The following is a 15,289-nucleotide window of genomic DNA, read 5'->3' as shown; positions in this document are numbered from 1 at the left end:
CCTACGTAATCAATTGATTTTAGCCATTTAGTAGATTGGGACAAGAAACCAATTGATTGGATCATTAAAATGACCCATGGATATATTTTTCTTTTCTGATTTTTTCATCTCCTATATAAAGGTTGGTTGCCTCCTCTTCATTTCACACCAATTTTTGAAGCTCTTAATTTTTTTTAAACTTTTCTCTCTATTTTATCCCTCTCTCTATAAACATTTTTTATTCACTTAAGTTATCTTGTTGCTTTCGAGTGAAAAACTACTTGTGAGAGAGAAATTGTATTGTCGGGTTGTTGTTGTAATTCTAAAGAGTGTGATACTATTAGGATATCGAGTTTGCTTATTGAGATAAACTAGTTATAAAACCTATGTGTTGGTTTTTGGTGCTTTGTTGGAAAAAATTTTATTTGGTTCATGAGATATGTCTGGAAAATCTCTATATTGGTTTGTTAGCTTAGCATGGGTAAAATCTTCCATTGTTAGTTATGGATAAGCCTTTGTAAAATCTCAAGATTAAATTGTATCAAGATTCGTGGACATAACTATAAAAACTAAAAGTTTATAATTAAAATCTCAAGAAGATATCTTCGGGACATGAGTAGGACAACATTCGACTGAACCTGGATAAATCATTCGTGCAATCTCTGTAAACCCTTATCTCTTTATTTCAACAATTTATTTTACTACTTTACATTTTGCTGCTCAATTTACTCCACATTTAAAAAATACTAACATGATTTGTTGTTTAAGTAAAATCAATTGTGAATTTTAAATACCACAATCCCCCTTCCCCCCATTGGACTATTTCTTGAAGTCACTTTTCCAAAAATTATCTCTTCTCTTAAATTAAAAAATAAAAACCTATTGGAAGAAATAAAAAGTCGTAGAGAGAAACAAGATGACCTAATTCAAAACTCTTCCTCCTCTTACAAAATCTTAGATAAATCTACCAAGTGTGATTAATGTAACATTTTGAAAAAAAATTGATGATCTTTAAAACATATTTGATTAATCCACTAAAGAAATAAATAACTTGAATCTTTTATTAGAAAATCAAAGAACATGTTACAATAAGGCTGGTCTTGGTTATGAACCTAAGAACAACAGTAAAAGCTTTAGTAACATTTGCCATGCTAAGTCCACCTCTCATTGCAAGATCTCAAATGAAACTATTGTAATAAAGAAGGTCATATTGTCATGTTATATTTATTAAGAAAAGCTATGAGAGCAAATAAAGATATCTTTCTTCATACTTTTATAAAGAGCATTAAAAACATAAAAAGGGAAAGATATATGCTCATAATATGTATTTCACTAACACCAAAGGACCCAAAAATATTTGTGTATTATAAAGGTAGAAAATTCAAGTTGTGATGCAGGTGATGATATTAATAATTTCTCTTTAAATCTCACCGTTGAAGAAATAAATATGCTATATTATTCCATTCATATGAAGGAATAAATCTCTTAACATAATAAAAACAAGACAAAATCATTGAATCTTTGATTTTTGATAAGATTCCTAATCTTATCCTTTAGTTGTTCAAATTGATTAAAACTTTATTGCACAAGTTACTTACTCAGTTGTGTAACAAGAGTAATAAAATATGTTCAATTATTCTATATGTATGGTATTTAAAAACATTAGTGTAAAATAATTTTTAAAACATTAATGTAAAATCTTTTTAAAAACATCCTTTCGAAAATACCATTGTTATATAATAACTTATACATATTACTTTTGATAAACTAACCCATATTATGTAGAAGTAGATGTTCTTAAGTGTGCAGGTATCACTAAAAGAACATCCTTGGAAGATGATGACCAATGGAAATAAAAATGTCAAAGACAAGAGGAAGTCTGAAGTTCAAATAGATTAATTCAAGTTGAAGAAATCAACTTAGAGAATCAATAAAATGGAGGACCATTAAGGACCATCCCATTCATAATGTTAATATTCTAAGTAAATTACATGTCGACACTCCCTTAGTTAGGTATGTAACTTTGTTGATTTGTTTCACAAATTGAGGCAAAGGAAATTTATGAAGTCATCATCAAATAAAATTTGTTTTTTACTATGCAATAAAGGTTAAATCAATTTGAGAGAAACAACATTTGGAAACTCATTCCTAAACCTAATTGAGTGATTGGAACCTTAATGGATCTTTCGCAACAAGTTTGATGCTTTTGAAAATGTTTTGAGAAATAAAACAAGACTTGTTACAAAAGGTTACAATCAAAATGAATGCATAGATTTTGATGAAACTTATGGCCTTGTAATTCGATTACAAGCCATAAGGATGATTCTAGTCTCCTCATGCATTATATTTTCATTCCATAAGGATGTAAAAAGTGTACCTTTGAAGAAAGATTTTGTGCCTAAGGGACTCTTCCGCGAGAAAGATGCTCTTACCACATGAAGCTCTACTTGGAACCATTAAATCACTTCGCCTTTTTAGATTTTGTGCTTGAGGAACTGTGGGATGAAATAATTTTACTGTGCTCAAGCCAATGCAATTTCCCTAATACTGGATGAGTCCCCAATAACATGTCACAAACTTCCCAAACCAAATAGTAACTCTGGCGTCCAAAGTTGGTCGTTGTATTGGACCTGAGCCTAACTGCCCTAACCAAACCACATTTCCTACTGGTTTAAATTCTGGGGCACGTAACACGCACATAATCAGTCAATCGAAGGAACCACATCTTTCATGATTACAAGAACTAAGTCTTCCCATTCCCACGTCTCTGATCGAAAGAAAGGGAAACCGCTCCTCCAAATCTATGATCCAGGTCCAAGGAATTTCCTATATATACCCTATTTACAGAAGGAAAAAGAGATCACAAAATTCCCTAAAAAACATATATAAAAGTTTTCCATTACTCTTTTCTAGACGGACTTTTAACATACAATAAATCATAAATCTCTTATAACCTTACACAACTTAAGATTGTCACTCATTATACATTTTTAGCGTAGCGATTATAATTTGTGTCATTTAATTTGCCAAAAGAATTCAAAGGCTTAAAAGTGAAATTTAAAATATTTAGAGAGATAAAAAAAACTAACTTAAGTCATTAAATAATATGTTATTAAAAAAATTCAATTTTGTTTTTGAAAAAAGCGAAAAAGCAAATGCAAAAGGACTCATAGAAAACATGTAAAATTAATTTGAAATTCAACTCATTAGTCAGTATTTGGTGAGCACAGTCGCAGTGTTAGAATCAGAGCAATCCAAACTTCTAGAAATTGGTTTATATATATATATATATATATATATATATATATATATATATATCAGAAAATACACAAGCAAAATTGAAGGAAAAAATGAACAACGATGACAAGGGTTTGCTGTGGAAGCTTCCGGTGGTGAGGTCCAGCAGTTTTGGAAAAATGGGCCCCGGATTCGGTGTTGGTGCAGGCTGTGGTGTTGGATTCGGCCTTGGTCTTCTCGGAGGTAAAGTTCAGTTCTTGTAATCAACGAAAGTTTCAATTTTTCATTGATACTCATGTTAGAAAAGTTTTCTTGTTTGATTATGGTTCATTTTCTAGTAATCAATGAAAGTTTCAATTTTTCAATGACCCTTTTGTTAGAAATAGTTTCTTGTTTGATTATAGTTATGTTTGTTGTAGTTGTTTTGTTGATTGACTAGAAAAGGTAGATGATTTGGCTATGACAGTACCGAAAGAAACAGGGTATGTATAGAGTATAGTAATAGATGTGTAGTTTAATTGTTAATTATGGAGTGGTGTTGTTGAATTTGAATGTTTGTTGAATGTTTTACCAATATTAGTCAAAATCGGCCAATAGTAGCGTTATAGCGGGATAGCGGAGCGGAGGCAGGTCGTTATGGGAAGAGCTTTAGCGGTGCAGAACACTATAGCGGCACTATAGGGTAAATAGTGGGATAGTGGAGTGGAGTGGAGTGGTTCCCGGCTTGGAGCTTTTTTTGGTCTGCTATCCTTTTTTCCTCTGAAAAACCGAAATTATACCTTAAATTCAAAATGGTTTAAGGGTGATTTTTGGTTTTTCAATCAAATTTGAGTTGAGACTCCTCCCTCATCTCTCCCTGCACTTCTTTCTTCCCTCTTAGCCGTCCTCTCCTCCCTTTGCTCCATCATTTCATTATTTGATTTATGAATATTTTATTGGTTTTGAGTTATTCGCATAATTTTACATTAATACGTGTTTATAATTATTCTATGTAATTTGTCTAAAAAATAATCAGTCATCCCATTATACGCTATCCCACTTTTGGGGCTGGCCGCTCCGCGCTGCTATTTGGGATTAACTACTCTGGTTTTACCCATATTTTCATTTGCTTGGATATGGCATGGCTATTGCTTAGTTGTTTGATAGTTCTATTTAGTTAGGTCAGTGTTGTCAAATATCAGCCATGGTGGATTTAGTAGTGGATTTTTTTCGATTGTCATGTCCAATTTGTTAAGGATTGTGGTGCCATCACTTTTAATGTGGATTTGTGCTTTCTGTTATGGTTTGTCATCCACAATCGGTAACATTGAATAGATATGGTAACACTCATATCGGTGTGAGTCTAGACAGTTCAATTTTGATTTGACCGTCCATGTTTTGACTTTATGTTTTCGACGGGCTTTGAAAGACTTTTGGGATAGTGCTCTGTACTCGGTGTGTCATCGTGCTTTTGTTTCTGCTAAGTTATGAGCATATCTATTCTTGTTTTTTGTATTGTCCATCGATGTTGATTTGTGATGCTATGTTTGTTCGGTTTGGTTTGCTTTGGTTTAGCCTGTCATGGTTGTTATGGATCTTTTTTATTGGTTTCTTTGGATCGTAAGATCTTACGTGTTAAGGATATCTAAAAGTGTTACGATCAGAGAAAGATCAATTTCGTTGCCGGCATGGTCAAGATCGTGCTAAGGATCTTTCGCGCCGTGCTAACAGTCCGAGTTTTACGATCTTTCACATGCTAACCGATCCTACTTAAGATCTCGTGCTTGACTACATTTATTAGCTTTGTTTCTATGTTAGAATGTTGAACACTTACTATACACATATTAAGTTGTGCTTAGTAATTGATTTGCCATATTTACACATCTCAGATGTTTTAAACAACTTTTTATCTCTACATAGAATCAGTAGTTTTATGATTCATAAATTCTCATGCAAAGTACTTTTCTGACTCTAGGAGTTGGTTTTGGTCCTGGAATTCCTGGCATGCAAGTTGGTTTCGGATTTGGTGCTGGATGTGGTGTTGGTTTAGGATTTGGTTATGGCATTGGGAAGGGAATTGCACAAGATGAGTATAGAAGGTACTCTAATGTCGGAAATCCTTTTCGTAGTTCCGGAAATCCTTTTCGTGGTGCTCGAAGCGTTATTTCCGAGTAAGTAAATCGCATAAATACTTTCCTTGTATGGACTTTGGATAACCAATTTAACTAATCGCTTATCATATAAGTGCTTATATAGTATGAAACACTAATCCTGAACACAACACTGACACTGCCACTATGACACCAATAATAAATTGATAGCATAAATAAATGTGTTGATGTCGTGTCGGTATCGAATACAGACACTTCTTTGATCAGAAATGTCGGTGCTACAGTCATGTATAAGCTATTTCTATGACAAAAAAGGTAGAGTCAAATTGTTTTCAACGCATTTTAAACATTTTTTGTTGTTATTTTCAGAGATGATATTACTGGACTTGTGGATGACATTGTCATAAATACTAAAAAGCTTATCAAGGCAACATCAAGAGAAATTGACAAGTGGAGAAGATGATGAAATAATCCATTTATTTTTTCATGTAAATTGTATCTTTGCTGGTAATTTAGACTAAATTGCGATAAACTTTTTGCGTGTCAACATAGTTGGAATTCCTCTATCGTTAGCGACTCCACATAAAAAAAAAACATGTCAAAGAGTTGGAGCAGCAGGACATGGTGAGATAGTAAAGTTTCATATTGATTGTAAAATTTCATATTCTAGGGTTTGGTCTCTTTCCAAAAACATCCATATATTTTTGAAATATTTTTTAATCAAACTGAGATGTCCAAAAACATATTTGTTGACACCATAGATCTAGAAATGTATTAAATACTCTAACATGCAAAACATCTTGGTCATTGGATCAACATCAGTCGGTCGGTATATGATTTGGTGAAGTTAGAATATAAACCGTTTGATTTCGATCTAACGGTGTAAAACATTTATGACTACAAACAACTATCTGAGCGATTGAAGCAGTCTCAAACAATTCGGAGATACTCTTTTAATTTTAAAATCAGATCCATAACAAATAAATAATTAATGTATTTGATCTATATAGATTTTACGCTACTTTGAATTATACAATAATATTAATTCCTTGACTATTTGACTGTAGAAAAATATTAAAGATAGAAATCTTAAATTCTCATATACATCATCTATTCAATAAATTTAAAATCAAAATTTAAAAGTCTTTTTTATTACAAGTGTAAATAAATTATTAATGAAATGCTACTACAATTATATTTATATGGTATCCATTATTTCAAAAATTCTATAAAAAAAAAAAAACAAGAACCACAAATGAATGGTAGAAACAAATCCAAGAAAAAGATAAAACATGTTATCCAAACACAAGCAATCTCCAAACACAAAATCCACACACATCAGCAGCATCATCTTACATGTATCATATACCAACCAATCAAATCCATACCTAGGATTACACATCTATAATCCGAACCAATCAAAAACCATGATATGAATCCTACCTGTCATGTCTACATCCACTAAACCATACATCATATAAACTAACTAGTATCCACCTCTTCACATTGTGAATTCAGCAACACATTGATTCATCCGAGCTTTGGTTTTTGAGTTGAGGATTCTGAAAACTATGGCTTCCATTGCTGCTTCAACTGCAGCTGCTTCACTTGGAATGTCAGAAATGCTTGGAACTCAAATTAAATTCAGTGGTGCAACAAGGTCTCTTCCTTCTTCTTCATCTGGTTCTAGCTTTAAAACTGTTGCTCTTTTTTCGAAGAAGAAGGCGGCTCCGGTGAAGCAGAAGGTGGTTGCTCCGGCCAACGAGGAACTCGCCAAGTGGTATGGTAAGTCAACAACAAACAATGTTTTGTTATGTTTGTTCATTTGTTGTGTTTGAAGCATAATGTAGCACAAGGTTTTCTAAACTATAAGGTTTCATATAGTAAAGAGATATGTTCGGTTTCACGTTTGGAGCACTCATAATTGATTCTCGGTGTGTAGGAATGATTATACTTTTCAGAATTAATTTTACTAGGATTTGTAGCTTTTGAGTTTAGACGTGCATGTTTGTATTAACACTTGTTTTGGTGGAATTATGGTGTGCCGTTGTGATTTTAGCGAAAACTAGACTTTAGAACTTCAATGAAATTATGGTGCTATCGTGTTTTTTGTCGAATTCAGAGTTAATTCAACGAAGCAAGTAGAAAGAGTGTCTTGTGGTTCCGCGGTTAGCACAATTGATTTTAGTTAAAAGTAAATTTAAGGTAGAATGATGTATGATTGAATACATTCACGCGAAAGTGAGTTAAAACAATAAATTTGTCGTGTTAAGGCAAAAGCTATAATTTCTAAATTCAAATTAAAATCAATTCTAGAGGTTAAACCAATTTTAATCGAGAAATGCAACAAAACATACCGGAATCTGTTTTCTGTCTTCAGAATCACTTTTACTCTCTTAAAAATGAATCCAAACATCCACTAAGTGATTGAAATTCGAAAACTAGTTGCTAAAGCTTTTGGTTCTTGGTATAAATTTGGTGGCAGGTCCTGACAGAAGGATCTTCTTGCCTGATGGTCTCTTGGACAGGTCCGAGATTCCCGAGTACTTGACCGGAGAAGTCCCCGGAGAGTATGTGACTTCTCTTTTGAAACCCTTTTAACTTTTATGTTGAAATTTTGGTTCTAATTTTACTTAATATGTTTTTATTTGTGTTTATGCAGCTATGGTTATGATCCTTTTGGTCTAAGCAAGAAGCCTGAAGACTTTGCCAAGTATGTCTAAATCTTACAATGCACATAGATACATTGAGGACTCTTCAAAAAACCGAACCGCAACGGAAAAACCGAACTGTGACTGATAGTTCACGACGATTCAGTTTGGTTGCGAACTATCTGCCATAGTTCGGTTTTTGTTTTTTGGTTTTATTAAGTAGTACTAAGATTCATTCTTTTTATTAGATCAGTTTTTGTGAATATTAGAAGTTTGGTATGATTTAGTTTTTGGCCACAATATTGCTCACGCGGTAGCCTCAGCAACCGCATCAGACCGCAATTGCGGTGTGATTTCTAATCACAGATGCTGCCGCATTAATAACTGCGTCCTATAATTTCTCATATGTTTGTTCAGTTATTTTCATCAAAAATCAAAGTTTCATAACCCCAAAACTAAATTTTCTTCTGATGTAATGAAAAATCTTAACTTTAAGCGTCTCTCACCTGTATATTTCTAACTCCTCCATATCAAAATTCACGCCGCAACAGCTCCAATGCGCGTCGCATTAACCGCGATGACTGCAATCGCAACACCTGCAACCGCAATTTAAAACCATGCACGTGCTTGTGTTAAATGGTTGTTACATTAGTTGTGTGGTAATGTTATGATCAATGGATTAATGCAGATATCAGGGATATGAGTTGATTCATGCAAGATGGGCCATGCTCGGTGCTGCCGGATTCATCATTCCCGAGGCTTTCAACAAATATGGAGCCAACTGTGGTCCCGAGGCTGTTTGGTTCAAGGTATGCAAACTCTAAATAAGCATTTAACTTGATGCGTGATTTGCGATTTGCGTTTTGATTCGATATAAAGCTGAATCTAGACGATATGAATTCTGGACATGAATCTACATTATAAGATATAATTTTCGTATTGAAATGAATGTAGACCGGAGCACTTCTTCTTGACGGAGGCACGTTGAACTACTTTGGAAAACCAATCCCCATCAACCTTATTCTCGCTGTTGTTGCCGAGGTTGTTCTCTTGGGAGGTGCCGAGTACTACAGAATCACCAATGGACTGGTATGTAAACATTAGTACCATTTATTGAGTAAACAATCATTTTGGTTTTGTTTCATTAGTACAACTCAGATGGTAGCTGCAGACACATTCGATGTACTGGGGAGCGGATTCGAACCCGCGATTTCCCCACTATGCTAATTGACAAAAGTTTGAGCCGTTGTATCGAGATTAAAAATACATCGTTCAGTAAATTGGTAACCAAAAGTTTGAGCAATTGATTTACAAATTGTTACCTATTTTTGACAGGACTTGGAAGACAAGTTTCATCCAGGCGGTCCATTCGATCCATTAGGTCTAGCAAATGATCCCGACCAAGCTGCAATCCTAAAAGTGAAGGAAATTAAGAATGGAAGACTTGCTATGTTTGCCATGCTTGGTTTCTTCATTCAAGCTTACGTCACAGGAGAAGGACCTGTCGAGAATTTCGCCAAACATCTCAGTGATCCTTTTGGCAACAATTTGCTCACTGTCATTGCTGGAAATGTTGAGAGGGCTCCAACTCTGTGATGAATCAAATCATTTTCATGCTTTTTTGTTAATCCAATCTTGAATGTGTACAATACATCTCACTGAAGGCATTTTGCTTTATTTAATGGAAGCAAAACTCACTCTTCATTTTTACCGCATGATTAGTTCCGTCCGTAATTTAGACTTTACATACTGCATGATTAGTTCGGTCCGTAACTTAGACTTTACATTCTTGAAAATTTTCCGATTTTATTCGTCTGATTATATAAATTTTTACCTCAAAATCTAACCGGCAAAGCTGTTTCAAGTTTTTGAAGGCTGAGTTAGTTAGTCGAAGTTTAACTATGATAAAATAAATAGAGGACATATTTAACCACAATTTAACTGCGATAATATTTTATGAGGCTCTATATAGGTCTTGAGTGGTAGCGCGTCTTGCACGTCCTCAAAGCAAATAAAAACATGAATTTGTTTAAATTGCCGCATTTGCAGCTTGAAAAGCTCCATTAACCAGTTTTGTTTTTATCAACTCCAATATGTTAAAAACCTGTTGAAGGTTAGAACAATTAAGTCAAAAGGGAGAAGATTGAAAATTTTGGTGTGACTAATTAATAGACTTAACATGTTCAATAAAAATGATATGTGAGGGATGAAGAATGTTTTAGTTTTTCACCTCAAAGTGCTGCTTCAAGGCTGGTGCATGCTGATGAAGGGCTACATATATCTTCTCAAGTAATATCAAAAGTGCTTCCACTTGATCTCCAAGAAGATCAACCTGTATTTCAAATATACAATCTTTAGTTTTTTTTTTAGTATTTTCATATAGAAAAATGACATTTTAACTCAACACAGCATAGTCGTTTCAAGTTTTTGGAGATTTTGTGCAAGATTAGTCGTTTCAAATTTTTAGAATATGTAAAGTAGTCAACATTACACGTCTTTAAATACAACCCTGATCGTACATATATTTTTGTTGGAGACACAACAAACGGTTTTATGTTTTCTCTCTCTTCGTCACCCACCCGACTAACAAAATGTTAGATATTGTATAGTGTTAAATTTGCAGTGTTCAGATAGCACTACTATGCAAAACTTTTCAAGAAACATCTTTGATTGGGTTAGTACTAACTATATATTGTGTATGATTTATGCAACAAACCTCAGCTTCAGCATTTTGGAGATTCTGACATCTTCTAATGAAGGCCTTTTGGTAAAGTAACTCATTTCTTCTCAAACAAGCAACCATCTTAATAATTGAATCCATACAAAATTTCATCTTTTCCAACCTATATGCATATTTAAAAAAAAAATAAAAAAAATAAGAATCATGCATTAAATAGTATCCATATTATAAATATAAGTAAATGATGGGTGAAACTTATAGATTTGAATTGTCTACCGCTAAAATTTCACGCATTCACGCAGTCGGCATATCGATGACTATTGGATCGAGATTGGACTGTTCATATTTAAAACTCAGTATTTTAGAGTTTTTAAAAAACAAATCAAAATTTGTTTGCTTTCTACACTGCCCGATATAGATTCAAAGGCCTTTGATATATTGATTGCATGAATGAGCGAGATTGTAATTTTAGAAAATCCAAATCCGACACATACCTCATAGTCAACATCTCTAATTTTTGGTGTACCGTTGCCTCAAATTCTACAAATGTTGTAGATTCAAAAGAAGACACGTTCAATTCCTCTTGTTCATTATCAAACATTTGATGACGAAAACTTTCCGAGTCACGTAGCCTATGTCCCAAGCTTGTCCCTAGCTCCTTTAAAATTGCTTTACTTATACCTAATTGTTGTAAAACATTTTCTACCTTACTTGTTAGTGAAGAAAAGGTTTGTTCTTCCCCAGTTATCAAATCTTCAAATAACTCATACTCATGTAGATCGCCGCGTTCTGAACCTAAGTCAAGTTGTTTGCTATGTTCTTTGATCTCAGAACGTGCACTTAACATTAGATTCTCCCCGACTTCAAAACAACCTAGTAGAGACTCTAACAATATAAGTGTCAAATTCTCATGTCCTTGAAATTTTTGCACTTGATTTAATACCATAGTAGAGAAATTCTCTTGTATGTTGATGTTTTTTCTACGATGAGAATTTGAAATATTCACAAAAACTTCCAATGTTTCCTCAAACACAAATTGATCTATTTGTTCTCTTATTATATTTTCAACTTTGCAATTTGTCACCATTTTGTTGAATTCTTCAATAGTCTTCTTAACCACAAGCATGCATATATCTTCCTTTATGTTTCCTTCTATTTCATATTCCACATTTTCCTTAGCTAAGACAAATTCATGATTGTATTTGACATCCTTAATTGCCTCAAAAAAGACAAGAAAATTTGTGTCTTCTCTAATTCTCCTTTTGATTTTGTTTGTCTCAATTTTTTCATTCAACTCATTCATCCTTTCTTTTAAGTAACATTTATGTACATTCTCTTGTACTAGCTTCTCAAACTCAATCTCATCTACTTGTGATGATAACTTTTTACTTGCCTCAAAAAAGACAAGAAAATTTATGTCTTCTCTAATTCTCCTTTTGATTTTGTTTCTCTCAATTTTTTCATTCAACTCATTCATCCTTTCTTTTAAGTAACATTTATGTACATTTTCTTGTATTAGCTTCTCAAACTCAATCTCATCTTCTTGTAATGATAACTTTTTCCATGAGAGTGTTTCCTTGTGATGAATAGCTTTTTGGTGGAAAAGAGATTCACCTTGTTTCTCATTCCTTTTTATAAAATTATCAAATCTTTCACTTACAATATAGATTTTCTCCTTCACAATGCTTAGTTCCTTCCTTTTCCTTGACGACGACGCTTTCTTCTGATGTTTAATCCGATTTAGTTCTTCGTTCTTTTGTCGAATAATAGATTCATGATTCTTGATGATCTTAGCAACTAAACTTTTCTTTTCATTCTCTTCATCTTCTTGTACCACTCCCTCCTTATGATCTCTTTCTTCCGCCTTTGGCAGAAATTTATGAAATGTTTCCTGAGTTCCTTCTTCCGACGAAGACTTTGTCGGGGAAGAAAGGGCGGAAGAATCATATTCATCAGGAAATGAGTCATGCATATTGACAAGTTCATTCTTTAAACTTGTAACCTCATTCATTATTTTTGACCAATGCTCTTGCCAACGTTTGTGAACATGATTCTCATTCCTTCTAGCTTCTACCTTGTTGAAGTTGTGAGATTTTATATAAAACGAAGTAAGAAAATAATAACAAATAATTTGATTCAAATGACTAAATATCAATCTCTCTATATAAAGATAGTCTCAATTTTAAATTAAGAACAAAGTATGATCTTGATAAAAACAAACACTTTTAGGGCCCGTTTGAATCAGTTTTGCTTTTCACTTTTTAAAATATGTTTTATAAAATTGTTTTGGAAAAGTATTTTTAAGAAGAAAACTATTAAAAAAATTATTTGGTAACATGACTTTTCAAAACTGTTTTAAAAATGAGAAAATAGAAATATTTGTTTGATAAATTATTTTTAAAAACAGTTTTAAAAATGAGAAAATAAAAAATGATAACTCAAATGAAAACAGAAATCCAGAAATCCAAAATTAAAAATGAAAAACATGTTAAACCTGTTTTTGTTTTTCACTTTTAAAAACAATAAAAATGAAAGAGTTTTTAAAAACAGTTTTCTAGAACATTGTAATCAAATAAATTTTTAATTTTATAAATTTTGAAAACAAAAAAACTGTTTTTAAAAACTAAATCAAACACACCCTTAAATCTTTCAAGCCATTTTTAATTCCACCATGAAGGATCAATTCCACCAACAAAATTCTATACATACTGATCCAACACAAAAATTGAATTTCGAATCTAAAATCTTGAAAGAGTTCATTCTCATATCTCAAACTTTCATCAACAACTGCATACTAACTACTAACCTAAAATCTAATCATAAAAAGATACTATAAAATATCATAATATTCCTACATACCTCAATATTCTCTTGGAACTCCTTCAGGGAACTAGTAATCAATATAGAAATCATATCATTTTCAATTTTCAACTTCCATTGCATTTCTTTTGGCCTCATCTCACATGAAAAAAGAGCACTTTGCATCTTACAAAAAGCAAGATCCATAGTTTGCTTCAATACATCAATATCCGAACCCATCTCTTCAATCTTTTTTGTGTCATTCACAACAACATTATGTGTTTGTGTTACCACATTTTCAACCATGTCAAGTTGTGGTTCAAGTCTTTGTTTAATATGCAACATTTGTTGATCCATGCTACTCCTCAACTCACCTAAACCATCATCACTCTTAACTTTGTTCTCACTAGTTGTTTGATTTTTCTTCAATCTTGCTGACAACTCTCTATCCTTCTCCGAAATAATCAATTCGGATTCCTCGAGACGTCCTTGAAGACGGTCCTTTATTTCTCTCAAGTCGTCGAGTAGTTTTTCGTGATTGCTTTCGAGACAACTACTATCGGTCTCGGCGAGGACAATGGTTACACAACCTTCAAGTTGCATCACTGCCAATTCATAAAACTTGGATATCTCATTCAATCTTTCAAGAACTCCGGTTTTTGTTTTCATTTTCTCTTGAGCTTTGTTCATGGCGCGATGAACTATTGACATCATTGTTGAATCTGTTAACGATACTTCAAAATTTCCATCCATGTATCCAAAAATTTCATCCATTTCTTCACCAAGAATTCACAAGATACAATTAGTTGTAACTTTATTATGAACAAATACAATAATAATGGTAAATGCTAAGCCATTTAGAATGTGAGTTGATTGATTAGATTTGAAAATTTCACTAAAATTGGATATTTGAATTGATCTTTTCAATAGCTTTCTTGGGTAACCACGTCTTAAGGCATTCTTTAAGGAAAATTGTATGTGACATTTGAAATACTTGTAGTTGTGGGGCTAAGTATGGGAAGGGGGTGTGAAAAGTAATATTTTTAATTATTGTCTTAGGCACAATAATATAAATCACATTGAGAAACCATATGAGAGGTTCTAATTTTAGAGACCTTTATGCTGTATAAGCCTCCAAATAGGTAGAAAATTAGAGGAATTGATGAATTGATTCCAAATAGTTTTAGCAAGGCATTGTGACACTCAACAAGTACAGTATGACGATTCAAACATTATGCTAAAATTGTAGAATAAAGGAATATTCTAATTACAATGTGTTTACAAACATTATGCTAGAATTGTAATTATGTATTTTTGTAAAATTATCGTCTTATTTTACGTGCCATAAAACTTTAGTTATTGCGATAAGAAAATCTCAATACTGGGTTTTTTCTTCTAAAGAAGTGGGGCACCTGATGATTGAATATTTATATTGGGGGATTGCAAAGGTTATAATTACTTGTTTAGTAAAAAGTTATAATTAAAATAAAGTCATAATAGAATTAGTAATAGGATTTTTAGGTGAATGATTTAAAAGGGGAGCTTAATCACTTTTATAATTATATTTGTCAATCGGGGTAAAACTAACTACTATAAACAATATATTTTATGACAAATTTTTTATCTTAACCAACAAATAACTAAGGTATATTTTGTTGGAAGCGTCATGATTAATTTTTTCTAAAATATATACAACCTGTTTCCTCGATTTTCTAAAACAAGAGGAATAGATCTTTTAGGAACCTCATCTTAAATCTTAGTTATTCTATTTTCTGTTTTTTTATTCATTTTTCAATTGACTTAAGGATCAAGCGTTATATTTTCTCAATTGACGTCTTTCTCTTTTTCCTTAT

At 32.6% G+C, this 15,289-nt stretch overlaps 3 protein-coding genes across 3 annotated transcripts; 2 read left to right on the top strand and 1 right to left on the bottom strand.

Annotated features, from left to right (window-relative positions):
* Positions 1 to 3,279: 3,279 nt before the first annotated feature.
* On the top strand, positions 3,280 to 5,999 carry LOC127131108 (uncharacterized). Its single transcript, XM_051060045.1, has 3 exons — positions 3,280 to 3,459; positions 5,171 to 5,366; positions 5,676 to 5,999. Exons 1-3 carry the CDS (start codon positions 3,330 to 3,332, stop codon positions 5,767 to 5,769), a joined length of 420 nt encoding a protein of 139 aa, XP_050916002.1. The 5' UTR covers positions 3,280 to 3,329; the 3' UTR covers positions 5,770 to 5,999.
* A 760-nt stretch (positions 6,000 to 6,759) lies between these two features.
* On the top strand, positions 6,760 to 9,667 carry LOC127131099 (chlorophyll a-b binding protein CP26, chloroplastic). Its single transcript, XM_051060035.1, has 6 exons — positions 6,760 to 7,091; positions 7,792 to 7,876; positions 7,969 to 8,019; positions 8,646 to 8,766; positions 8,912 to 9,046; positions 9,293 to 9,667. The coding sequence occupies exons 1-6, from the start codon at positions 6,878 to 6,880 to the stop codon at positions 9,551 to 9,553; spliced, it is 867 nt and encodes a 288-aa protein (XP_050915992.1). The 5' UTR covers positions 6,760 to 6,877; the 3' UTR covers positions 9,554 to 9,667.
* A 52-nt stretch (positions 9,668 to 9,719) lies between these two features.
* LOC127103783 (WPP domain-associated protein) lies at positions 9,720 to 14,221 on the bottom strand. Its single transcript, XM_051041020.1, has 5 exons — positions 13,497 to 14,221; positions 11,132 to 12,711; positions 10,674 to 10,800; positions 10,188 to 10,289; positions 9,720 to 10,061 (listed from the first exon to the last, which is right to left on the bottom strand). Exons 1-5 carry the CDS (start codon positions 14,208 to 14,210, stop codon positions 9,987 to 9,989), a joined length of 2,598 nt encoding a protein of 865 aa, XP_050896977.1. The 5' UTR covers positions 14,211 to 14,221; the 3' UTR covers positions 9,720 to 9,986.
* Positions 14,222 to 15,289: the final 1,068 nt, after the last annotated feature.

Source organism: Lathyrus oleraceus, chromosome 1, assembly GCF_024323335.1.
Source record: "Lathyrus oleraceus cultivar Zhongwan6 chromosome 1, CAAS_Psat_ZW6_1.0, whole genome shotgun sequence".
Lineage (NCBI taxonomy): Eukaryota > Viridiplantae > Streptophyta > Magnoliopsida > Fabales > Fabaceae > Lathyrus > Lathyrus oleraceus.
Note: the sequence above shows the minus strand (reverse complement) of the source record. Positions and strands in the feature narration are given on the sequence as shown.